Source organism: Athene cunicularia, assembly GCF_003259725.1.
Source record: "Athene cunicularia isolate RWA chromosome 22 unlocalized genomic scaffold, athCun1 chr22_part1, whole genome shotgun sequence".
NCBI classification, from domain to species: Eukaryota; Metazoa; Chordata; class Aves; order Strigiformes; family Strigidae; genus Athene; species Athene cunicularia.
In genome coordinates, this window is record NW_020799128.1 from 2,346,573 (window position 1) to 2,372,433 (window position 25,861).

Consider the following 25,861-nt stretch of genomic DNA (forward strand, 5'->3'; position numbering starts at 1 on the left):
ACCAAAATGATTCTATAGTTCTGTTTTCATCCACAGCAGTTTTACCACAGAAGTAACAAGGTGATGAGATTTACGGAGCCTGAAAGTACATCATGCAAATGTTACCTTATTTGATTAACACCAAGAAGGCAAAACATCTGCTCACGATATTGTCAGGCTAATTACAAGGTCAAAACCACACACTTCAAAAAAAAAAAAATTATGAAATCATTCTTCTAATATTAAGCTTTACAAAACCATGGGGGTTATGTTGGATTGTTTGTCTTTAACATAAATGTATTTGGGCTTATCCTGCTCAACAATATTAATTTAAGCAGTCAGCAGCCTGCTGAAAATGGAGGAAAAAAAAAAAAAAAATCTTACCAGGAGATTACCGAGTCCCTCATAATCAAAGATCTTGTTTTCATACATGTCAGCCAACTCTTTGCTTAGTTGAATGGCTTTTTCCCACATCTCCATGGAGGATGAAGGGAGGCAGGTGGGGGAAGAAGAGCACAAGCAAAATAAAAGACTCAGTTAAAAGCATTCATTACCACAGATAGGTAAACAAAAAATTCAGCTGATTTTAATTCAGGCAGTACTTTAATGCACTGCCAACTTTCCCTTCGACTCCACGCTGTACGTTTTTTGCCACAGCTATTATAGTCGCACTGCTCTTTTGATTTGTAGATCTGAAAAGGATTTACAAAGCAAGGTTTCTATTGTTACTCCTGATAGGGAAAAAAAACTGAGGCACAAAGAGGTGGAAGGACATGTCTAAACAGCAAAGGAGAGAAGCCCAGGTGGTCCCCTCCTACACTAATACTTCATTCCCTGCGTCAGGCTCCCTCGGGTTTGTCTCATTTAGAACCCAACAGGCAGCTAACGCCGTGCCCACTGCAATGCCAAAAACCTGACCCAAGCCATTTACCCACAAAAAGAAAGGAAAACACTTCAGTGTTTTCTCATCTATTCAGTATCTGTCATTTTTTAGATGCTCTTTGACTAACAAGGAAATGGAAGAATTCACACGTGCCCAGGACAACATGCCCTGCTCGTGGCCAGTACTGTGGTCCCTACCGAAAAGCCAGGCCTAAGCATCAAAGGCCTGTTAGGGAATCACACCTGCTTTTACCCTTGAAACCAATTTCAGCCAGCTACGGTCACCAAGCCAAGGGTTTACCAGGGAGCTGTAAGAACACCGCAGAGAGACTCACTTTGCCCCGGTCAAAGAAGGAGATAATTTCTTGGTAGAGTTTCTCCTTGAGTTCCTGTTGTGAGTAGACGTAGTAGCTGTCCCTCTGGAGGAGGTGAGGGACACATGGCTTCTCGGACCACTGGTACAGAGGAAAAAAGGCAAAGTTGAAAGAACAGGAGCATTTTCAGAGTAACAAATCCTTCCAGTGACCAGCCTCGCCTTCTGCAGGGACGCATTCAGGACAAATCCATCATCAGTGAAAGGGAGAGCAAGACAGTTTTGCAGTGATATAAGGAACATACACACAAACACTGCATCTCCGCAGCATGGTTAGAACAACAAGTAGCCAGTAAGCAGTGACTTCTTAAACCACCCCAGCCAGCCGCTCAGGAAAAACATCAGATTATGCTCTCCCACTACACACGTAAGTAGCCAGAAAGCTTCAGTTCCACGGAAATTTGTTCTACATTAAAAGTTCATTTTAAATCAGTTTAAGAATTCATCAGAATTTTTAAATTTTTTTTTAGTCATTTAAAAATCACTTTAAGATGTTACTACAAGTTTAATTATATCTGCGAAACTGGTGTGATTTTGGTTTAAGGTCTTATGTAGAGACACTAACGGAATGCATGGAAGACATGAAGAGATCGACAGATCCCAATTAAGATGGCTTAGGCTAATGCATTTTACACTGTTCACACAGAAGCGGGGAAAAAACTGCACTGTGATCCCAAACATGGACGTTTTCTCCCGGCTCACTACAGCTCTCTGTTTCACCAAGAGTAGATAACAAATTGATGCGAATAACGTTTTTGCTCTCATCCATTTAGCTGCTGTGCAGTTTGCACAACTGTGAAGGTTCTTAATGACCACCAGCACCCTAGGTAATGCGAAGTCACATTAAAAAAAGAAAAAAACAAAGGTGAATGGTTTATTCTGAGCTGTTTACACTTCATTTAAAACCCATACCCTGACAGTGGAAACTAAAATTGGCTTTAGCTGATACCTGGAGCAGCTCTGCGTGGAGGAGGAGAGTGTACGCTGCCTCTGTGAAGTTCTCACAGTCTGTGTGCAGGTCCCGGAGTTTATACAGATACCTAAATAAACGAAAAGCAATGGTTACTTGATGTGAATGAGTCCTCTATCAGTTCACAGAACACCAAGAGAAATAAAGGCTTCTCTACAGGTATATGGAGGGAAACAGCCTACCTGATATAAATGTCCTCTCGTTTCTTTTCCTTATAAAAATTCTGCCGAGAACAGAAAAAAGTCAAACTTTTACAATGTAAAGCACCATGGATTTGCATCATCACCTCTAGACAAGCATCAGATTTAGATATTTCAAAGACCTTTGCTGTTGTTTTTGCATACTCAGGCACATACATCCCTGCAACCATCCCTTTAATGTAAGGTGGGGCTACTAACACCTCTGGAAAAGTAAGTCAAAGTGAGAAAGTGACTTGGCTAAAGTTATACAGGCTCTTTGGAGTGGAATAGGGACTTAAGCCCACATTTCCCAAACTATCAGCCCCTGTCTTTCAGGGCTTCAGACATGTAGACAAGGACCATGTAGACAAGGACCAGCCACGTGACTTGGTTCTGGACTGTCCATCTTTCTACGTGTTACAGCTGGTGACCTGATTTTGGCCCATCATTAACCAGAAATGGTGTAAGAACTACCAAAAACCCTACCAAATACAACAACAACAAAAATCCTTCAGAATCCACAACAACCAGGTCAGCGAAGAAGCACCCGGATCCAAACCCAGCCTTCCCCATACCAGCACGTTGACAGTGCAGCTCATGCGGTTCTCCTTGCTTTCATCGTGCATGATGGTCCTGTAGTCCAGCAAGTTCTCTAGCAGGCTGCTGACCAGCAAAGCAAACATTTCTCCAGAGGAAGACAGATATTTATGCTTCCGACAGTGCTCCAGGAGGCTGCAGAGGTACACAGAGACAGAAGGGAACACTCAGGTACGTTCTGAGCGGCCGTAAGCAGAACTGCAGGGTAAGTTACCCAAAAGCCATTCAGCTAGCGGAGTCAAACACGTTTCCTGAACAGAGACTCTCACACAGACACCCAGGTCAGGCAGGTCAAAGTGTGACGTCTTGGTCAAAAACCTGGGTTCTACACTTGGTGCTAAAAAAAGGCTCTGATTTTGCTTTAACTCTGAGCCTGCTGTTTCCAAGCTCTTCCACTTACAACCCCCTTGCCCGTTTGGCACCTGCCTCTAGGCTTTCATCTCCAAGTGCAGGGTAGTTGTGCAAGTTGCTGCTCCAGGGCAAAAGCATCATTTTAAGGCAATCAGTCTCAGAATACCTCTACAGCATTAAGATCACTGTCAACTGCACTTTCTCACTATTCACCAGAGTAATGAATTAGGGAAAAAAAAAAAAAAAAAAAAAAAAAAGCCTCCACATTATTCACGTTCTTTATCAAACTTACAGTTTCTCCAGCAAAATCTTGTACTGCTCATCCCCTCGGCCACCCTCCACCTCCTGGTCCAGCTTGGTTATCAACTCATTTTCAAACTGAAAAAGGCAAAAAACCACAATCAAATAGACAGCAACTCTCACGGGTGCGGTGTGAAGATCAGCAATGCTTGCGGCTGGTGTTTCTGAACTGCCCTGCCATCAGACACGGGTTTTATAAGCCAAGCCAGAGGATGCTTTCATTGTTGGAGCAGAATAAAAATGGTTAAGAAGGCAAAATGGCACGATTGTAGTGAGGAAATACAAGTCCTCCCTCTCTCATCCTACAGTCACTGGAGTGTCATGCCCTGGGGTAACTCTTCCCCTTCTCCCCCACCCGTTAGCAGCTCAGTTTTGCTAGGATGGAACAGCAGTCCAGCAGCCAGTTTACAGAATGGTCATTCCCTCACCCTAAAGAAACTAAAGTACCGTCAGTTAAGGGCAATTCACAGCTCTCGGCCATCATAAACACTTGTGACTACTAATCGAAGCTGCTTCCCTGCTGCAAGAACCAAGCCCTGTGTGACTGTCTAGCCACGAAGATATGCCCTGTTATGTGCAAGCAGGTCAAGGACAGTGTCTCAGAACTGTAGCTAGTCTAGAGATGCCACTGGAATGCAAAATCCATGCCACACACATCCCGCTTCCTCCTACCGATTCCAACCCCCCCTAAGACCCTGGGGCCAACCACACCGAAGACTGATGACCCCAAGGGAAGAACGATCCCCTGTGCACACTGAAGCTGGGCCTAAGCTGGTGGGAGGATCACGTCACATCTGACAAGGCTCTGAAATGCCAAGGTGGCTGCCTTTTGGATGGATGGCTCTGACCCATCTCCAGGGAGAAGACTGTCTACAGCACAGCTACAGTGTCCCCCGCCTGCCAGTTCAGATGTTAATGTCTGATATCCCCAGAGGAAAGATGCAAGAATAAGTCCTTAGAAACCACAGCGAAACTTAACCTCAGGGCAAAAGCAAAGCTCCTCTTTTTCCTTCTTTACTTTCTGGTGCTTTCTCAGTAGCAGTAAAAGGTAACTCCTGGAGAAATTAGCACAGGGTTGGAACTCAGGGATCCAGGTCCAGTTCCCTGCTCTGTCCTTTTACTTGTGTAGCCTCAAGCAAAGCGTGTCTGTCCTTTGTAGGACTGTTCACCTTCCCAGAATGGCAGCATCAGTATTGTGGGATTGGTAGTTAAGGAGGGACTAGTGAGTATGTAAGCTGCTACGTAGTCCTGCCACCTGGCTGTGCAGCAGTTTTCTTCTACAGTAACTTACATTTACAGCCAAAGATCTGCCCTGAGGGGAATTTATGTTGCTATTATAAATATAAATCGACATTAGGTTTTAGAGTACTCCCTTAGAGTCTCCAAACTGTTTCACAGTTAAGACACGGACATTCACACATCTACAGAGAGGTATAAAACCAGAGGAATTCATTACTTATCAAAGTCACGCAAAGGTACAGTCAGGGACAGAACCGAAGAGTCCCGACTCCTACACACCCCTTGACAAGAACTCCCCAGTGTTTGGCACAATGCTTGTGTGGGGGGAGTTTTTTTGTTTGGTTTTTGTTAAAATGTTCTCTTCTGCTTGCCCAGCGCCTACTGTGGAACATCTGTACTGAAGATACCAGGCTCAGTTACCATATGGAAGTTTCTGTTCCCACTGAAGTTAAACTCGCACTGCATCATATCAAAGAAGATGGGAATGGTAGCCTTCCGTAGCTCAGGCTCTGGGACCAGGGTTACCTCCAGGATTGGGCCCACCATTGCTGGAATGAATTTTATTTTGTGGCGACCTGCAAGAAATTCAAAGTCAGATACATCCTAATGGCAGGATTTGGATATCCAAATGTCTTAAGCACATTATTCACCTAAAGCAAAGCCCATAAACCGCAGATATTCTGCTTAGAATGCACATTTTATGTGGATAATAGCTACTTAAGGTAGAATTAACATGTTACAGCTCCAAAATTCAAGAATAGTCCAAGATAATAATTGAGCTGAATTGCATACAATGCGGCAAATCACAAAGGCTCTCTGAAAAATTCTACTCCCGTCCTTCACATGGCAGAACATCCTTTATATGAAATCTAAGAAATTATCTCCGCAGCTGACATGAGAAAAGATTAGCTTTTGCAAACTACTCACAAAAGAAGAGATTTTGTGCACTGAAACAGCTGAACCTTGTGTGTTTCCCCACATTAAACGCGAGCAGCTTTTATAAAGAAATAAAGGATTTGAAACCCAGCTTGAGAGCTTTAATAAAAGATAATTCTTGAGCTGGAACTCACCCAGGTTATACCACATATCCCTTATTTTGAAGCCAATTTCTTTCCTCATGTCCCCATACCTAGAAAAAAAAAAAGTATTTAAGAAAGAAAAAGATGAAAAAGGCCTACGCATTGAAACTACCTTTGCAAAGATGCTGAGGAAATTTGATGGCAAACCCACAAAATCTATTACCCTCTCCTTAAAAAAAAAACAAACCACCACACACAAACCTGAATATGCTGGGCGTATATATCAAGGGGTCTCGCAGACAATCTTCTTTACTAAGGGTCTACTAGGTAGTTCCTCAATATTAGATACGTTTGGTAGATGTTCACCTCATCTTTTTTCTTCCCTACCCTGCCCAGCACTAATCCTCAATGCACAGAGAAGAGCCACATGCCATTATGAGAGAAGACTGCAGACTCCCAGGGAGCTGAATAAAGCTGCAGCCCTGCTGCTTCATGAAATCCTACCCAGAATTTTGTTGTATTTGGTGTTTTTCCCTAAAGCTTTAACTGCTGACATCGAGAGAATGCAAAAATATTTAATTACCAGGCTTCTTAAAACTGTCATTATTGCAGAAAAAAAGATAGCAACCATTAACTATGTAAGTCCTAACAAAATTCTGTGACAAGATCTACGAAGATATTTAGGTACTTGAGACCAGCTAAATGCAGAAATAAGAGCTGCTCAGTGTCTTTGTGAATTTAGCCAAATTAAAATTACTTGGCCGTAATACTAAAAATTGCTGCTTTTGGGTTCTGAATGCCTCGGAAGTGCTCTCACTTTCAAAACAGAAAATGCAAGGAGAGAGGACTAAGGAGTCACCGGGCTTTTAGGATCCTTTCTTACCTTCCAGAGGAATCACATAAGGTACTCTTTCAGAACTATGGCAAGTCTTCTATGACAGACTTTACAGTGGGAAAGAATCTTTTGGCAAGGTGCTTAAATTCAGCTCAAACAACTCAGGATCTGTCTGACCAGACTGAGACATCCACAATGTAAAAACCTGACATCTGTCCTCATCCCCTCCCTTTATCATCATTCATTAATCAAGCAGTTCCATGGCATGCTTCCTCTCATTCGAAGGTTGTACGGGGTATGTCTGGAACAGCACAAATGAAGCTTCTTGAAAGCAGAAAGGCCTGGAAACCTTTTAAATGTAAACTCACTTCTTGATAATTTTGTTGCGTTTGGCTTGTGAGAAGGTCTCCAGCTGGAGGGACTCATGAGTAAGAAAGGCCACTGCCAAATGGAAATAGTTATTCCAGAGCTGTGGAAGAGAAACAAGGCTAAAATAGGAGAAGACAAAGGAAAAGCACTAACTAGCACAGCAGAGCTCCAGAGCCCCAAATGCTGCAGCGTCCCAGGTCAGTGTGAATGAGGAAGGTACCAACAGCGAGCTGGAGATGATCTGTGTTCTCAGGTGCAGCAGGCAAGCCAGAAGCCTACAGCAACTTAAAATTTCTCACTCTTTTCAGCTTGTACTTTCCAACTAAATGAAATGACAGCGGGTACACCCATACGGTATTTTGTTCTTAGCTAGTCAAGCACAAACCAGCTACGGTCAGCACGCTGCTCAGCTTGACCTTGTAAAGCCTGCAGCCGTTGTATTCGCTTCCAACTTATTGCTGTACTAACCACAGTTCTGTAGTTCAGAACTGCTTTGCATTCTGCTGCTTCTCCATAAAAGACTACAGACATTTTCTACAGGGATGCTCCATATCAGCAAATTTATTAACAGTGGGATTTGTTTGTTCTTCCTGCCTTTGAGGCCTGGGGTCCGTAAGAAAATCCAGAAAAAAAAAATAAAATTGGAACTAATTACCTGGAGTTCAAAATTTGTTTCATCCAGAAAGAAACGGTTGAGTACAGAGGTAAACTGGTTCACTGCCCGGAGGAAAACCCTGGAAGAAATTAAAACATCCAATAAAAGATGGGTCTTGAAAAAAGAACATTGCAGTTCTGGGTTTACTGGTTATTCTGTTTCTGAACAAAAGAAACCTTGACCGGAGGTGGATGAAAAAACCAAACACTTTTTGGGCCATCCAACCTCCCTGGCAGTGCAGCATCACTCCGGACAGGAGCTTCCCTTAAGTTTAGCCTACCCTCAGCACTGGAGCGTTCAGGAACCCTCCACTTTCATGTCCTCCACGACACAGCGGAGCTACGCTGCCTCCGTTTTGAAGATGACCTGCATGACTGTGCCATGCAAGCAGGAGTCACACGCTTGTTGTTTCTTCATTCTGTTCCCGGGTTCTGCTGATACCACCCGTGGGAATGTTAAACTCACCGGTGTGGTGGATGGCAGGTTTAGGCCAGGCTTTGCTACCCAGCACAGCCAAAGCCATTCCGGTGGTAGAGGCTGAGGAGAGACTGACTCACACAAGGCCAAACAAAGTCCACAACAGAATACAGAAATGAATCTGGGTAGTTCTGCCTTACAGGAGAGCACACTAAACCCTAGACCACACTTATGTCCAACTCTAGCTTTATGTTTGCCATGTGATTCCCCCAGAATTAAACCAGAAAGGCTTTTCTGATTTATGCTGCACTCTCCAGCAGATAAGGGATGACAGACTGCATGATGTGTGCCTTTGGGCAGGAGAAGAAAGATTTCCAGCTCCAACAACAGAAACATGCATGTGCCACAATTTACTGAAATCTAATTTAAATCACTCTGAAACTGTAAAAGAAAATAAGGCATGTAACTCCAGTGATTTTCAAGCCTGCTTGTGTGAGTCACCCTCCTTTCAGAACCAGAAAGGCTCCAAAAAAATAGCAAAAACTTAAAATAGCAGCAACTATATACCTGCTCTGCATCATATTCATGACCATCCAGTCAGCTGCGTAGACATTTTTTCCAATCAGATCCTTAAACATAATGAATGTTTCCATCAGGAAGTCCTGTCGGAAAAATAAAAACCACAGCCCATCAAGTTGAATCCGCTAGTCTTATATCCACATGAAAATATAGGGAAATGCAAATGTTTGCAATTGCCCTGATTAATGACTGCACTGACTAGCAATCAATACACTGTACCTCCTAAAAATGATCTCCTATTGTGTGGGTATATTCCGATAACTGAATTATTTCTGACATCTCATCCATTCAATTACAGAAGGAGAAATAATTCCAGAGAGCATGTTGATCTGTTTAATTAAATCTGTCTTTACTGTTTTGAATTAAGCTGCCTTGTAGGGAGTTCTGGTGCACAAGCTGGATTAAAAAGCAAAACCAATATTCCAAGGACTTGTTTCCAAATGTCTGAACGGCGACAGTGTAACAGCCCTATGCAGGGTCTTCTACAAAGGTAGAAATTATCATGTATTTTCACTTCCCCGATCAGCTAAGTCTTTTCTGGTGCAGTTTAAGAAGGATAGTTAAAGAGAGGTAGTGAACATGGCAACAGACACGTGGTTTAGAACGTTACTGCAGAAAACACACTTTTTGCACAGACACTAAATGCTTTTTGCACAAACTGCTCCAAACAAAGCTGTGTCACACCTTAAGACTTCCACAAGGCAAGGTTGAATCGTACAGTAAGAAAAAAGGAAAAGGAAAAAGAAGAGAGATGAGCAAAGAAGGTAATATAAGAATATTGATCTCTATATTGTGGTCTCTGCAGATTTGAATGCTACCTGTGAGCATTCTCTCTACAAAGGCAGCACATCAGCATTCAAAAATGAGAGGGACATAAAGGAGGTCACATGAGAAATCACCGCCTTGCAAAGATCACAGAGAAAAAAAAAAAAAAAAAGCCATTCTGTTGAGCTGAACAGCTTGCCCTAAAGAACTGGCAAGTGACATCAACGTAGAGGGAGAAATGGGCAGTTGGTGCTGCCTCAGTAAAAATCCTTTAGGCATTATTAAATCAGAGCTTGACGGAAGGGTTTGGACTTGACACGGGGCACCTTGAAGGTACGAATTAACTTCTAAGTGTTAAACCAACCATGCAACGGAGCAATGCCAGGGCTGCAAACACCAAAGCAAACAAAAACCAACGAGAAACAACAAAAATGAAAACAATTATTGCAGTAAAATAAAATGCAATGTTCTATTGGTATTAACAGCTACTTCACCACCACAAACATGGGCTTGCTTCTGTAAATTTAAGGATTTGTAAAAATTAGATTACAAATGGTTATCTTCATTCAGTATCTATTTAAATGTTATGCTGGTAGTTTTAATGGTCATCCAATTCACTCTCTTGACATGTCTGCATACAGAAGCTTTACGTGTACACACAGAAATACAGGAGAACTATCGCTCTATTTGAGTCAGAAGATGCAGAACTGTATGATAAAACAAGACATCTTCAACTTGAAAGCTGAGCTTCAATCGGAAGTTTACAGTTCAGGAAAGCTTTTAAGCACGTGTTTAACCTGACGTTGAACTTAAGTTATGACGGTCTCCCACTATCTCAACTGCTCTTCAGGAAGAAAGTTCTGAATTAAGGCCCACTCAACATAAAATTTGTTTCAGTTCTGCCTGGAATTCACCTTTTTCCAAAATCTATTGGATCTGTCTTCCTGGCACCCTTCTTCCTCAGACACAGTATGTCTATATAACCCTGCTGAAAAGCTTTTCACTCATTTACTGCTGAACAACTGGCAGCATTCCTGAATCTACTCGATTTTGGTTTTAATTTCTTCACAAAAACTTATTCGGGTAATAGAAAAAGCGATTCTAAAACTAGATGATGGGTGCTCTCTACAGACAATGCAGCCGATGGCCTTTTCGATGCAGACGTGACAGAAATGTGTGTGTCCTGTAGATGGCCACGTTGCTCAACAGATTGCAAGGAATTCCAACTGCACAAGGGAAAGAGAGATCACCTTGCCATCCAAAATGAATTACCAACACCTTCTCGTGGGTTTTGAGCTGGCTTTTACAGGAAGAACACAACTCTAGGCTCTTCTCCAGCCAGTACTTAAATACCTAAATAAATAAAAGCAAAACAAGGAGTATGGGGACAAAAAAAAAAAAAGCCAGAACAGTTGCTGTGTCATGCTTCAGAGACTTGCATAAATACTGGGTTTGGTTCTGTCTTTTCTGGGCGGTTTTGTGAAAAATCTGGACACAGCTGCTAATTCTAAGGGTCTCAGAAAAAAAACCTCAAACGTTATGTTTCACTTGGTTTCATACTGAAAATCTTTTGGGACATGAATTGTACACAGTTTTTAACATGGAAGGAACTATTTGCATTGCTGCCCACTAAAGTAAGATTAAAGCGTTTAATTAAACTCTGGAGGAGAGTAAAGAATTCGAAGAGGATCACAAAGAGAGAGTGAAAGCAAGAGAGGGGAAAATGCTTTTCCTTTTCACCTTCATTCACTCTTCTCGTCCCTGATTTTTCACTTGCACAGACTTAAATAGTCAGTAAACGTGGTTTTACCCAATGCTACAAATGCTATTCTCAGGCTCTACTAAGTCAGCAACATCCACTGTGTGTACCCAGCAGGGGTGATGTGACTCTATCCCCAGTGGCTGTGGCATGAGGTGCCTGTAAGTCACTGCTGATGAACACAGTATAATCGCTCCAGACTGAATACAGCAATTGGAAATGACCTTTCAGAAGCAAAGTGTAATTCTTTATGGACTGAGCTAATCCCCCAGCCAGGCTGACTTACAATAATGTCCTGCCTGGTTTTGAAAGTATTGATGTAATGGTTGTAATGGGAATCATCCATCTGCCTCAGGATGGCTGTCATGCAGGCCACAAAAATACCCTAGAATAGGAAAAACAAGACAGATTATTATTTTCCTGTATTAAGCACTCTAAGGTTGAGGTGTGGCAGATGCTTTCAGAGTTCTGCTTACTCAAATATCACTGATCACAACCCAGATTATCTACGTCCTTACATCAGTCTGTGTGACTGTTTAGTCCTCTACCCCAAACCAGTCAAGACTCCCTAAATTTCAGGTAGGAAGTCTTGGTTTAGTTGTCTTTCTCCCCAGGGATCACAGTTTGCAAGAAAAACACCTCCTCCAAACAATGGAATATATATATATATATGTATACAAACCACTCCATCATGTCTTAAAAGTCTTTTCCAACTTAAATGATTTCAGAATTTTATCATTTACTATGGCCAACCATAATTCTCAGGGCAAACATATTGGTAATAGCATTAACTTGACCTTTGATTTATCAAAAATAAGATAGCTCTATGTATCCCAAGCTCCTGATTTTTCCATCATTCTGTACATGAAGTACAGGGCAAATTAAAACACATCAACTTGCTTATACCTTCTAAGATGCCACTCAGTAGTCAGAAATGCCCCTTAGAGATGCCTCATCCTTCAGCATTTAATCCTGTTCAGCCAAGGTGGCCAAAGAGCATTTATTTTTTCAGCAAAGAGTCCTTGTGTATTAGAAACTGCACCGAAACCAAATTCTCTGTGCACAAAGGCCCAAAGGAACTAGAAATCACAGCCAACTGTGACTCGGTTCAAACTGCTGCTGGAGCAGGACAATTTGTATCCTAATACCTGGTCTCAGAAAACCACCAAAATCCATGTTTTAGTGACACAGAAGCCCTGCAGGAAACGGAAAGATGATTTCATAAACCACTGCTACACACTGAAATCTCCCAGGAGAATAAATTCCACTATAACAAATGGTAAAGTAATAACCAAAGCAAGTAAAAGGCTCTCACGATGTGTGGAGACTGTCTGCTCATTCCAATCACTGTGCGGTTTATTCTCCTTAGCAGGCGTTCCATGATCAGCTTGATGTGGTCAGCAGTGGGACCCTGGGGACAGCCAGTAAGGGAAGTCTGAGACAATTCTTCATGTATACTGTTCTACAGAGTGCTCCCTGGGTGGGAGGACTGCCCTGACAGTGGTTAATTGTTATCAGAGGATGTAGAAAAGGAGATTTAAACCACATGAGCAATCGATTCCAATACTCTAGGTATACACTTGGTGGATAACTAGCATAATTGATCTACAGCAGCTTCATTAGCTCATCCTGGCATAGCTAAAGCAAAGCTGGTGCTTTGATTTGGCTTAGTTTTCCCTGAGCAGCTCTTCAGTTCAAACTACTCTTTTCAGAGCAACTTAGAATCAATTTCCATCACTAATGTGGCGAGTAAGTATTCTCCTGGCTGAATAATGATTGTTGTCCCTGTTTCATAGCAGAGAAAATGAGAAACCAAATACTTTTATGACTTGCTCCAAATAATTCAACAAGCTACCAAAGTAGCTGGGAATAACATTTTGGTCCCCGGAAAGGAAAGCAATTGCTTTTTGTACTGTAGTGATAACCACTAACTCAACCTTTCATGGCTCCCTTTTAGACACAGCTACTTTATGTGCAAAGAGATTCAAAGAAGTCTGCAGCAATGCAACACAATTTCTGCAAAACGTCAGAACTCGGTAATTCTTCAAAGCATAAGCTGAGCACTTTTCTTTGCCGTAACTTCTCAAAAGAAGAATTAACCTTAATTTAATTTAATTAACCTCACCACATCTTTCCGATCCAGGACTTCAAGAACATTGCTAAGTAGCTGTGAGCAGGCCTCGTGGTCAGGCTTGTTTGAATTGTCATCCAACTGGCCACTTAGCTGATCTATTAGCAGTGGCAGAAGAGCATCTCTGCATTCTAAAAGAGGAAACAGAGCACCACATCTTGTTGGCCTCAGGAAGTTCTTCAGCATTCAGCATACAGGGGTACCCCATATTAGCTTTCTGCTCATAACTTTACCCTGGACACCAAAACATGCTTAAATCCGCTTGAGTTATCACTAACAGGCTAGAGGGAGTCATAAATAACCTGTAATTATATGTATTGCATCAAACAGAGCACTCTCACCTTCTGCCTCCTCCCAAACCAACACACTGCATCAGGATCCTACAGTATCAGGCATTGTATAAAGACTCAACAGCAAAGAAATTTGAGTTTTTCCATGACAAGGAATATTTCTAAAGATGGATTTAACGGCAGACCACCACTGACAGACATTGAACTTGAAAGATATTTTTGTTTTTAAGGGTGTGTGGCCCCAGGCAGAATCTAGAGACATCCATTTGCTACTTACCAGACTGTTTAAAGAGGTCACTCTCCACTATCTTGGTCATGCAGTTCAGCTTCTGTCGAACTAACTGGTTGTCAGGAATACTTTGGATAAACTTGCTGAACAGTTCACTAGTGTAAAAACCACAAAGGAAGCAGACGATCAGCATTTCCACCCAACGTGATTCCATCCTACACTTACACTGTCCCGCACACCCGGGTGTTCTGTCACCGTGTGGCACCTGCAGGTGGTCTCCAGGCGAATTACGAGGGAGCCCTAACTTATTTTCAAGAAACTTTGGACAGGACTTTTACTAATCCAGAACAGTATTAGGAAACTTCAGGCTCAAACCTGTTAAACTGAAGCTTGCGACCCAAGACACGCTAGATACATCACAAAAGCTTATAAATAGGCAATGCTATCTGCCCTCCAGTGCCAGCGTAAGATAATCATACTTACTTTCATCCAGAAGGAAAGCAGAATTTTGCAAAGCCTCAGCAGACCACTGCTGAAACTTGAAATACTGCTCTACACAACTGCAAGAGCATATCCTTCCAGATGCCCCTTTCATCAAGAGTGATGACTCATTTCAATCGGAGATTCCATTAAATTAAATTCTGTTTGCTGTCTGTCTAGTGTTTATGAGGAAATTATTTGTGTCAGAACAAGAAGGCATGGTTGGGAGGTTCTGGGCAAAGTTGTGAGCACCAAAGAACAGAAATCCACACAGCGTTGTGATTTTCCCGAATAAATACAACTTTGGTTTTCCTGACCAAGGCTATGCCCTTGTCACACATTTTGGTTTAGAACCGGTGGAAACTTGCATTTCGAGGTATCACTCCCCAGTCCTCAAATTTTGGTTTTCAGTAAAATCTCAAAGTGCCTCAGAGCGAGCAGTGAGATGCACAGATTCCTTCGCATAAACTGACTTCCCTTAAAGCCCTGCAAGCACTTCCTCAAATTCACGCACAGCGTGTGCATCGTCGTGTCAGAATCAGAGTGGCTGTTTTTAGGAAAGTTTCCAAAATTCTTCCCAACAGACGAGCTGGGTTTAGAGGACAAACAAACTTAATATGGTTACCTGAGCTCAACGGGCTCAAATACTAGTTTGACATCATTTATGATGCTTGGCAAATACTTTAAAGCTGCACCCTGCAAGAAAAAAAAAAAACAAGGACATAAAATACACATGGAAACTGAATGAGTTAGTTCATTCTAAAAGGGTGTAAAGTCTCAACAACAATGCCCATAGCCCACATGGCAAATCTACTTTTTGTCAAGAGCAAATACGCAGACACCTGTAGCAAACTGGCTTAAGATCAAATTTATGAATCCAGAGAGCCTCCAGCAACCACACATCTGCAGTGCAGAGCGGAAAAGGTGAAGGAGGAAGGATTCAGAGCCAAGGTTTTTTTCTTTATTCTTTGCAAACATCCTGCAGTTCCAGGGATTAAGCTCCTTATAGGCTGACATGAAAAGCACTAGTCAGTTAAACTGGCTCAGTGTTCTACGTACTTCAGCACGTCCACGTACACAGCAGTAAGTTATCTAGTAGTAACATCCAGACAACTGAGTGCAACAGCAACTAAAGGTCCCTCTGTGATGTTCTATGGCTGCTGCCAGGAGGTGTTCTGACTGCATGAGAATCAAAGCCGGGCTTTAAATCACTAGTTAGAAGTTTAGACTCAATCTTTCCTTCAAACAGAGAAAAGCATGTTGGCTAGAAGGATTGAAATGAAGAAAGCAATCTCAAGGCCTCACTGCCTTCAGCAATTTAGTAGCCTCACTGCGTGGCTGCTCTGCTCCTCCTCAGATCATAACCAAAAGGGTCACAATCCAGTTGACATTGGAAAAACAAATATAAAAAAAAAAATCTGAGATACATTTAGAAACCATTTACTTTGTCATTACTCCCATTCCCAACTTTACATTGATTTTGCAGTAGTTTAACATTTCTATCTCCATCACCCTCAAGCTTGGTGTTACTGCCTGAAGTGTCTTCCTCACTGCAGTAGATTACACCTTCACTGGTTCTTAGCTTTCACGCTAGCAGATGTTGAAGGGTTTTCTGCAAAGCCACAGCTCTCATCTTTATTTGATAAACTTTGGAGTTTAAATATTCCTTTCCTGCTACACACAGTTGAAGAAAACAGACGTTCAGAGGTGGTGTGACTCATCTGCATGGGGTTTATGTGCCTCAGAGCTTGTCCCTTTTTCTACCCTCCCCCCCCGAACTGTATCAGTTGATCTAATAAAAGATATTACCTCTCCCTGCAAATTATGCCTACCTTAATCTTGACAGCCTCCTCTAAAGGCCGGTCCATGAGGACATTGAAGGAGAGGAACAGCTTGCGTATTGCATCATTAAATTCATTCCCATCTTCACTTTTCCCATAAAAACTACAAAGAACAGAAAGAGCTAGTTTTACACATAAATCTAGGCTAACCGTGTCATAGTAGTTGAAATATGATTTTATCCCGTGGAACAACATCTTACTGCAATCTCCTTCCACAAAGGCATAAATGTAAAAATGGCACCAGGGATTCTGCAGTAACTTCCTGCTGTAATCTGTTATAAGGAAAAAGCTGCACTTTTTAAACTGCCGTTGCATCAAATTCTGCTTGCGTTCCAAGAACCAAGTAGCTCATTCTGTATTAAATAAAAAAGCCAGAATGAACACGAGGAAAGGATTCCAAACATTCACCCTAAATCTCTGAAAACGTATTCTGAGGCTGTGGTAAACCACTGTCATTGACCATACCCTAAGGGGACAACATGTCATCCTCACCTCACTGAACAAGTAACCATGTGTGCATTTGCTTCTTAAAGTTTCTTAAAATGAGGAAGTCATTCCCCGTTTTAACTTCTTAGCAAGTAACGGGTTCCTTTTCAGCACTACCACACAGTGCTTATAGCATGCTATGGGTGACTGGAAGGATTCTCCTCTTCAAATCAGCAATTTCCATTTTTACTCAACTTATTTGCTCCAGCTGTAGCCAAAAAGGCAGAAAGATACTCCTCTGAATAGCTCAAGGATAGAGGATATGCTGAAAGAATATACCCTCCAGTGGTGTAGACTGGAAGTAACTCTCTCTGACTGCCAAAAGGAGATACAAGGATGGCAGTGACCTTGGTCTCACCTCAGGTACAGTATTCGTGACTGAACAATGAACCGGAATAGGTACTTCAAGGCTTTCAGAGCAGCAAACAGCAATTCTGTCTTGCTGGAGTCATCAGCGTTTCCCACATAACAGTTCAGTACTTTGGTGAGTTTCCTTTGGAAATAACACAAAAAAGGAGAATAAATATAGACACCGTTGCGTTTCTGTGGAAGCTCAGCTTCCTTATGCCAGAGAGGAACTACAGTCTAATAAACAGCTATCGGACAGGGGTTCCTCTTCACAGCCTATTTCCTTCTGAAACCTTTGGCTTCATGGGATGCCAGACTTTCATAACCGGTTCATGAATTCTCAGAAAAGCCTACAAATTTGTCTACACATTCCAGCTTCTTGAGCTGCTTTATTGTTTTCCCCCCCCCCCCAAAATGAAGTGCTCAGGAAGCTGGAAAACCTATTACTGCGAGTGGACTGACACCTTCACACGTTAGCAACTCCCACGTGTGGAGCACAAAGTTCTTCCGAAGCAATACTGAGCGCTCTGAGAGCTGTGAACAGAAATTGCATGAACACGTTGCTGAGTATTTGCTGTCTAGTTTCTGCTGAATCAGCTCACGACCCGCGCGTGCTATGGCAGCTAATATTCAGGGAAAATCCTCTTCATTAAACAACTCACAGCACCCAAAGCGGTGTGTGAGTGATGGCCAAGTGTAAAACAGCTCTTGCGCTCACTTGCTCTGTTTGCCACACTCCCAGCATCCAACCCCCTGCTTGGTCAAATTCTGGCACCTGGAGCACATGGAAGACACTATATAACATCCCAGTCCACTTGGCATTATGCAGATATCACACTGTTAAGCTCAGCTGAAAAGAAAGGCAGGGGAAGAACAAAGCTAAGATACAGGGTGCTCGTTAATCAAAGAAGTTTATTTATAGTGAAGAGAAGTAAGAATGATGATTTTTCCACAGGTTACAGGGAAGAAGGAAGGGAAATCACATGCAAGCAGTGATTGTGTGGCCAGGGCAGGGAAGAAGAAATCAATCCAGGAGACGGGGACGCGAGAGCTTTGCGGAATTGTGTCTCCTCACAGAACCACCTTTAGGCTGACAGTCACCCAAAGAGGCTGAATACTCAGGACTAGGAATTCATGCTCATCAGTAAAAGTAAGAATAGACTTAGAGGGGAAAAGGAGTTTGGTTTCTGCTTTTGCCCTCCCTACTGGCCTCAGTTTTAACGTTTTAGTTGCCTGTTACCATGAGGGGAATGACCTTTAGGTTGAGGGGCACTAGATGAAGGAGCTGAAAGTCAAGAGATCCTGGCGCTATTCCTGGCTTCTCCACCAACTTTCTGGGTATCCTTGGCCACGTAAGCTGTGACTAGCTACAGCACTTCAACAAATGCCTCATTTTTAAGCACATGAAGCCAACTAAATTTTCACACGTACCTAAATAAATTCTGCACGTCAGCTCTTCCTTCCTTGATAAAATAGGACTAAAGATTGTGAGTGGAATTTTTTAAACTGCTTTGAGTTCCACAGATAAAAACGCTACAGGGAAACAGAATTACTCCCACTGTCCATACCCACACATCCAAAAGCAAAGAATTGCAAATTTCTTCTGAAGCAATGACAGTCTGTGTGAGGGAGTTTCAGTGCTAAGTGTAATCTCGTGTAACCTGCACGTTTAAACCTCACCGTGACATTTAATCCTTTTCTGAAGTCTGTGGCCTGCTCAACCTGCTTGGCTGTAGGCAGAGAGTGGAGGTGAACACCACTCTTACCTCTGCTACCATCAACCACAACACTGCTCTTCTTATTTCAGCCACATATGGTTCTGCTTCTGCCCACCATAACCCTAAAACTGTAGCCCAGAGTACAAAGTATACAGACTACTTCAAACTTTCCTCTGCTCGAAGTACTTTTGGGGTGGGGTGGACTGAAAGACTGAAGCAGCTACTGGCAAGACAAAAGAGTTCCATAAGGAGCAATACCTAACAGACCAGATTTCTTATGAATCTGTGTTCTTTCATCAATTCCCCCACAGACCAACTTATGATATTTTCTGTTGTCTTCTGCATATACCCATAAACACCATCCCTACCGTGCCCCACCAGCCTTCTACAGCAGTACTAGACCAAAGCACTCAAAAGTTGTAAGGGGGAGATGTATACAGACTAACCTCATTAAACCCATTTTCTATAGGAAATCAATCATGTAAAAACACGAAGATGTTTTTACAACACAAACACACACACAGAGAGAGGACTACAGTTCAAAAGAGAGTCTGAATCAAAGTCGCACACGTGATTCTCCATGACAGCAGTTTCCTTACAGAAAAAAATTCTTTAAACAAACTTTTTAAAGGGTAAAGGGGTAATTACAGGGTTTCTTTCTCCTTAAAGCAGAGAAGAATCAGGCAGAACACTCTTGTCTGGTCTATGCTGCCTTTATCCCACTGGTTTACTGAGAGGATCATGAGATGCCGTCTGAGCGACAGCCCGTGGGTCTGTGGTGACCAATACTTACACGTACGCCAGGGTCGCACTGAAGTGCTTGTAAATATAAGTTTCAAGTACAGGGTTGAAATGCTGGAACTTGATGTCTCCGATCAAAGAAATAATAAATACCTGCCAAAAATTCAAAAGGAAACAGATGTACAGAGCTGTACAACCTCTAACTAACTCGAACAGAGCACGGTCTCTAATTGCATGTCATTTATTTTGCTGGGGCATAGATTTTTGTTTGGTTTTCGAACAGCATTAGTGTTATTCATTACTCTAATAGTGACTAAATACTGTGGGGTGTGCAGCTGCCTCATTGCTCAGAGGGAAGGTAAGTCATAGCAGCATTTGGATTGAAAATCTTAAGAGATAAAGGGGAGCTACTTCTCAAAGCAGCAGCAGTGACAGAGGAAACAGCATTACTCACAGTCTTTAGGTGACACTGTCATTACACAGGCAGAGAGCTGCTGAAGGCCGTTTTTCAAAGCAAAAAGATGATGCTTTTCAAGCTAGAACCTGAGATTCTGATGATTTATATACTCCCAGCAAACATTCAGGCCTGTTACTACGATGACATGTAGGACATTCTGTCCTCCTGTGTCCACTCCTCCGACCAGTGTCAGCTGGATACATCTGACTTCTTATTTTTTCCTGAACTGCCAGTAGGTATTTGTGGATCAGCACGAAGCGCGCAGCCTCGTTACTGCACTGCTCGCCAAAGCCAGAGCCTTTCCCACACACACTAAGCAGGCTCTCCCATGAAGCAGAAAACTCCTTGTGAGCTCTTTTTACTCATTACAATCCTTCTGTAAGGGTTCAGAGGAGCAGCCATCCCCACTGCCTAAGGACTGGCCTAGGATTAGGGCGCACAGGTTCCACTCCCACCACAGCCAAAAATCCTCCACCACCACGACCCTGAACTAATCATTTCACTTTGCGCTTCAGCTAGATAATACGGCTTTTCTCTTCTGTAAACTGCCTTAACGCAAGAAGTTCTCTGAAGAAATTACTATAAATCATGTGACGTTTATCACTGTTCTCACTGTGGTTACTAAAATGCTCAATGTGTATCTCAGTTTTAGCTCCGGAAAACGCCTGGAAAAGTGTTTAAATATAATTTATTTCTCAGAGCAAAATACCAACCACTCATTGAAAGGAAGCACCAGGAACAGACTGAAAATGTGGCTGAAAAAAGAATACTCTAAATTCACAAAAGAAGACTCACTCACCAGTGCATCAAACACAAGGAAGTCATAGGTTTCATTTTCTGACATTTCCATCATTATATTGAAAAGTGCATCAAGGGTGTCTTGCAAAAACTAGAGGGGAAAAAGAACAGTAAAAGGGTGGAAAGAGATGACTACTTCTGGACTCCTGTATGAGAGCCTACTCTTTTGGATCACTTTTCTCTTTGCAGACTAGCCCAGCTGAACTGTAAGAGCTGCCCATGAAAGAACATTTTAAAAAGGATCTTAGTCCTCTCTTCATTCATGTGCTTGTCATGACCATCACGCTCTTCTCCCTCACTAAAGCAAGGAGGTTCTTTGCTTATCAGCTCCACCTCTCTGTTCTATTTATCTTTTTATCTAGCAAGAGACCCAGTGATTACACTTAATTCTGCCCATATAGTTTAAGCTTGCAGTGGGCCAAATCAACCACAGACCCTGTACTAAGGGATGACATTTTACATAAAGACTGGTCTGCAATGACACAGCATTTACTTCAGCAGTTGTTCAGCCAGTAAGTAAATCCATGACCTTGCATAATGCCAGAAGACCCGCACTTGGAACCACAGAAATCTTACTACTAAACCCTCCAGCAGACCATTTTCTGTGCCATTTCCCCACATTTCAGGTCTGCTGCCCATGGTACTCTGACTATAAGCTCTTTGGCCCTTCTCTGCACTCTGTTCCTAGACCCACAGCAAGTCCTTATTCCAAAAGGAGACCCAGAGCCACTACTGAAAATTAAAAATTAGACTTTGAGTGTAGCTTCTATTTCGTAAGGATACAGGGGGAAATAAAGTCACCACTATCTCCCTGATGCTGGTAACATTTAACTTCTGTAATTCTGGGGAATTCCACTCATGAGAGCTCCTAGGGCAAAGTATAGCTTTTGCTCTCCTGTTGCTGAGCAGCTAGCAGCGCTCTCCTAGCCTATACAGAGAGCTTTTGGGTACAATCCAGTTACAGCCCTCCAAGGTCAACATCAAGCACATACATCAGTGTCTGCATAACAAGGAGATTCAGGTCTCTGTGCATACCTTGACAATTTCTCCTCCTTCCACCTCCATGAGCTTCCTCAGGTTGTGAGCTATGTTCTGAGAGTTAGAACGCCAGTTCAACAAACCCAGCAGGTCAACTAGCCAGGACAGAACATCAGCAATTAGAAACAGATTACAACAACAGACCTGACGGAACGGCCGCAGAACAACACAGAGCAAGCACTAGAGGTTATTTTTAGAATCAGCTTACACGGAAAAGTCACACTGATGTACAGATTACCACCTTGAGATGGTTCTTTTGTCTTGGCAAGAAAGTTAATTTTGGTGTAATTTGATAACGTAAGGTAGACAATTTTGCAGGCTTCTCATTCACTCAAGAGAAGGAATCTCGAGCTAGGAATTTTATGTTGTGCATGACTTTTCTTACTAATGTTTGTGTTTACTTTAGAGCAGCCTCTTGGCGATGGTTCTTAAAATTGAAACCTCTTGTATAAATGATATTAAGCTGCAGAGCTATTTGTCACAGTTCTGGGACACTCCAGGACCTCAGGTTTCATCACAAACTACAGTCATACGAGTCTGGCAGGTTTCACACACATCTGCCATGTTAATGAAATACGTACATATCATCTCTGTTGTGAAACTAAATTAATTTACTATTTGAAACTTGACAGCTTTGACAAAGAACGCCACATTCAGAGACAGAGTTAACATGCAAGGAGGGCAGAAAGGTGCAAACGGGCGAATGGAAGTTGGATTCAGCCCTCATGCACATGGATATGTCAGTGGGGCATTTAACTTCAGCTAACTGGCCAAGCTCAACCCTTGAACAGAACAGGCAACGCTTCACTGGAGCCACGGCTGGTGCCATTTTCAGATGCTTCTTTCCCGAAGTCAGAGAGTGGGTTGTACCAAGAGCCTTCCAGAGCTACTGGAAATCTCACATCATTTACCAGCACATACTGTATTCATTCTCACCTATACATCATTCTTCATTTTGACCACTTTGCCAGCACGCAGTGCAGAGTTAATGCATAACAGCATCCTGAAGAGTTCAGTTCTAATTACTAAGTACTTAACAAGCAGAGGAAAGAAGATAATTAACCTTAAACATTTGATCATTCTGAAAACACATATACACTGATGGGTGCCATTTCTACACATGCCAACAAACCTGTTTGGTTTAGCATTGGTAGTTTGGATAAAATATTCATGTGACACGGTCTTTAGTGGCTGCGTAAACATCTTTGTAGCTTGTACTGACAACATGATGCCAACAATGCTGGGATCAGGCTGCCACTGACACATGAAACAGCAAGATTAAAGCGAAAGCACTTTGCCTACGCTTGCTGCGATGGCAAAAAATCTGCTTAAAGAAAGTGCCCTCTCTGCTTCAAATAGACTGTGATACAGCTAGGCTGCTAAGGCCAGACCTACCGTTCTGGGTGAGTTTGGTGGAGCAGATCAAAGTGGCAATCTGGAAGCTGTCTTTTGTACTATCTTTAGTGGGTGTGAAGTTGGCTAGGTGGTGCAGATTTTTCCCCGAGGGGGCCTCCTTCTCCTCTATCTCCGTTTTGGTACAAGGAAGAGTTAAGTAGCATTTAGCATCTTCCATTTTCTTGTTATCACCCTGTTGGTTGAACACAGCAAAGACAAGGGTTATCCCGGGCTGAGCATCTGACCTCTTGCAGTTCTCGTCTGCAGAGACACTTCAACACAGTCACAGCCAGGGAGGGATTTAAACACCTTCTCACGTCTACAGTTGCTTACTCACATTGTCTGTTTGCGCCTCTACAGCACAGAAGTTGCCCATACTGCCAACTAACTAAGCTCCTTTCAGAACGATTCAAGCCACAGAGTTTAGGAGGATTTGCCCCCACGTCTCACTTCAGTTTTCTACTGCAATGCATGAACTTTTTCCTCTACTGTGATTAAAAGCACTAACTCTCCCCATCACACACTGATCCTCCAAAGCAGGTAGGCACCAGGCCTGTTTGCTGCACACTAAGCGGATGATGTTAGACAAAAAACGCTCTATACACACACACACACAAGGATTTGTGTACTTGCAGTCAGAAAACCCATCAGCGAAAGCAGAGCTGAGGGATTTCTGTCCTATTATCCTAGAAAAACTGTTAAAAATCTCTGCAGTTACGATGTTTACATTTTGAGGAAAAAAAAGTCAGCCAAGAGAGTTGTTTCGGTTAGTTAAACAAAGGTGAAGACTGCGAATGCCCCAGCTACCTTATAAACAATCAAATTGTGTTTGCCATCTTGCAGTGTTGTTCCATCTGCGTTCATCAGCTTCACAAAGCCCATGCCAAAAGCTCTCTCAGACTTATCCCTAGCTGCAAACAGAAAGGAAAATCTTCATTAGGAATCGTCTTATTTATGCCGATAGTATCCATCATGCAGCTCTCTAACTCCATGCAGCTTCTTCTGTATTTAAGAGCATCACACAGGAAGGTGATGGAGCCAGCAAACATTGTGATCCACAGCAGAAAGAGCTCGCTCTCTCTCCCTCCCATCTCAAGGCACTTAGCAGGTATCTGCAACTACAAATAAACACACCCTCTCTGAAGCGTCTTTTGCCACCCGAATTTTAGGGGTTAATCGTGCTGCTAGATGGACATATACAACAGTATAGATATTTTGGTTGGGATTTCGCAAATCCGCTTGTGAGGTATGGTTGTGGGATTATGTCACTGCATCTCCCGGGTACCTTAAGAGAATTTTTTTGAGAGCCCTCCAAGGACTTAGTCTCACATTATTGCTCGTTTCAGGGCTCTGAAGTTGTTTGACGAAACATCTGGCTCCAACTTTCTCATTAGCCTTTCAGTAACCTAATTAGAAATCCTCCTGTAGGAAGACCATTAGAAGCCCACCAGGCTTTGCACTGAATTTTGTGAAGGTCCTGAAATAAAAATAACACCATACACCGAGAAGCCAAGGCAGCAGTAAGCACTGACAACTGTCTTTCAATGGGGCTAACGTGGTGCTTCCTATCTAATTTCAGTTCTAGAACCACCAGTTCAGTTTCAGTTTTGGAAGCACCAAAAAAATTTTTTTAAGGCTGTAAAAAGACTGAATGATTTTTCTGTCCTTGCAAGAAAATCCACTACGCTGGAAATAAGTAGAAATGCAAGCGCTATGCTTTTGGTGGATGCTCAGAAAATCTCAGTGAGAGCAGGAGAGTACAGTACTCCTCCTCCTCTCATACTTACACTCCTGTGATGACCGATGACGGAAAGTGAATCTTAAATGGCAACGACTGACTTCTTCTATTGCAATGGACACCTGCACAGGATAATACAATGAAAAATCCAGCACCAGCATTCTCCATCACCGGTCAATTTACAATCCTGTTACTGATGCACCCACTGATTTTTAAAGTTAAAAGTTCTGTTTTCCACACAAAGAAAGTTTACGAGACTGTAAATGACACGCTCCTACCTTTACAGTTTCATACCAGCAAGGCTGCTTGACTTGATAATAAACAACAGACTTGTATTCGGAGACGCCTTCGTAACCGGCACCAGGATGGATAGCTTTCTTTGGACAAAAAGACAAGGGCGGGGGGGGGAAAGAAAAGGTAAGGTCCAGAATGAAAGCAAGAAGTATCTTGGGTCAGAAATTTTCAGAGCATGTAACTGTCAGTTACTCAAAGCCTTTGGTACAAGGAAGTTAAGTGTCAGTTACTCTTCACAGTCAAGGGAACTCAGTGCATGTCACCGCTTTGAAAGTTTTACAAAATCTTTAAAGATTTGCTCGCATAAATTAAAAAAAATAAATAAATCAGTGAGTTTTTAAATTTGGTCACCGAGATCACCTATAACATCTCTTGCTCGTTATCACACAGTTCTTGCAGACAGTTGGCACATACGATCCCAGGGACTGGAGCTATCACCCAGTGAACACAGCACCCTCGTGACCCCCTGCAAAAGCCATCGTACCTCTTGGAGATTGCCATCTTCATCGTGTACAGACATGGTGACTTCTACGTTCTTGGGAGTCTTCTTCTTCCCCTTGTCAAACTCCCCTTGTATCAGGGTGACATAAATATCATTTCGAACATCAC

At 42.5% G+C, this 25,861-nt stretch overlaps 1 protein-coding gene across 1 annotated transcript in view; it reads right to left on the bottom strand.

The window, feature by feature from the left end:
* DOCK5 (dedicator of cytokinesis 5) overlaps positions 1-25,861 on the bottom strand; it is a 64,264-nt gene that overhangs the window by 18,032 nt on the left and 20,371 nt on the right. The window contains exons 13-38 of the mRNA XM_026863085.1: positions 25,737-25,861; positions 25,237-25,335; positions 25,008-25,080; positions 24,028-24,131; positions 23,221-23,413; positions 21,823-21,920; positions 20,789-20,878; positions 19,585-19,685; positions 17,084-17,218; positions 16,231-16,342; positions 15,024-15,094; positions 13,967-14,073; positions 13,394-13,530; positions 12,584-12,679; positions 11,555-11,653; positions 8,733-8,827; positions 7,749-7,827; positions 7,093-7,193; positions 5,941-5,999; positions 5,291-5,445; positions 3,624-3,709; positions 2,959-3,115; positions 2,387-2,427; positions 2,184-2,274; positions 1,197-1,316; positions 364-453 (exon numbers count right to left, since the gene is read on the bottom strand). Coding sequence (XP_026718886.1) covers positions 364-453; positions 1,197-1,316; positions 2,184-2,274; positions 2,387-2,427; positions 2,959-3,115; positions 3,624-3,709; positions 5,291-5,445; positions 5,941-5,999; positions 7,093-7,193; positions 7,749-7,827; positions 8,733-8,827; positions 11,555-11,653; positions 12,584-12,679; positions 13,394-13,530; positions 13,967-14,073; positions 15,024-15,094; positions 16,231-16,342; positions 17,084-17,218; positions 19,585-19,685; positions 20,789-20,878; positions 21,823-21,920; positions 23,221-23,413; positions 24,028-24,131; positions 25,008-25,080; positions 25,237-25,335; positions 25,737-25,861 — 2,714 coding nt within the window. The remainder of the gene's footprint in view (positions 1-363; positions 454-1,196; positions 1,317-2,183; positions 2,275-2,386; positions 2,428-2,958; positions 3,116-3,623; positions 3,710-5,290; positions 5,446-5,940; positions 6,000-7,092; positions 7,194-7,748; positions 7,828-8,732; positions 8,828-11,554; positions 11,654-12,583; positions 12,680-13,393; positions 13,531-13,966; positions 14,074-15,023; positions 15,095-16,230; positions 16,343-17,083; positions 17,219-19,584; positions 19,686-20,788; positions 20,879-21,822; positions 21,921-23,220; positions 23,414-24,027; positions 24,132-25,007; positions 25,081-25,236; positions 25,336-25,736) is intronic.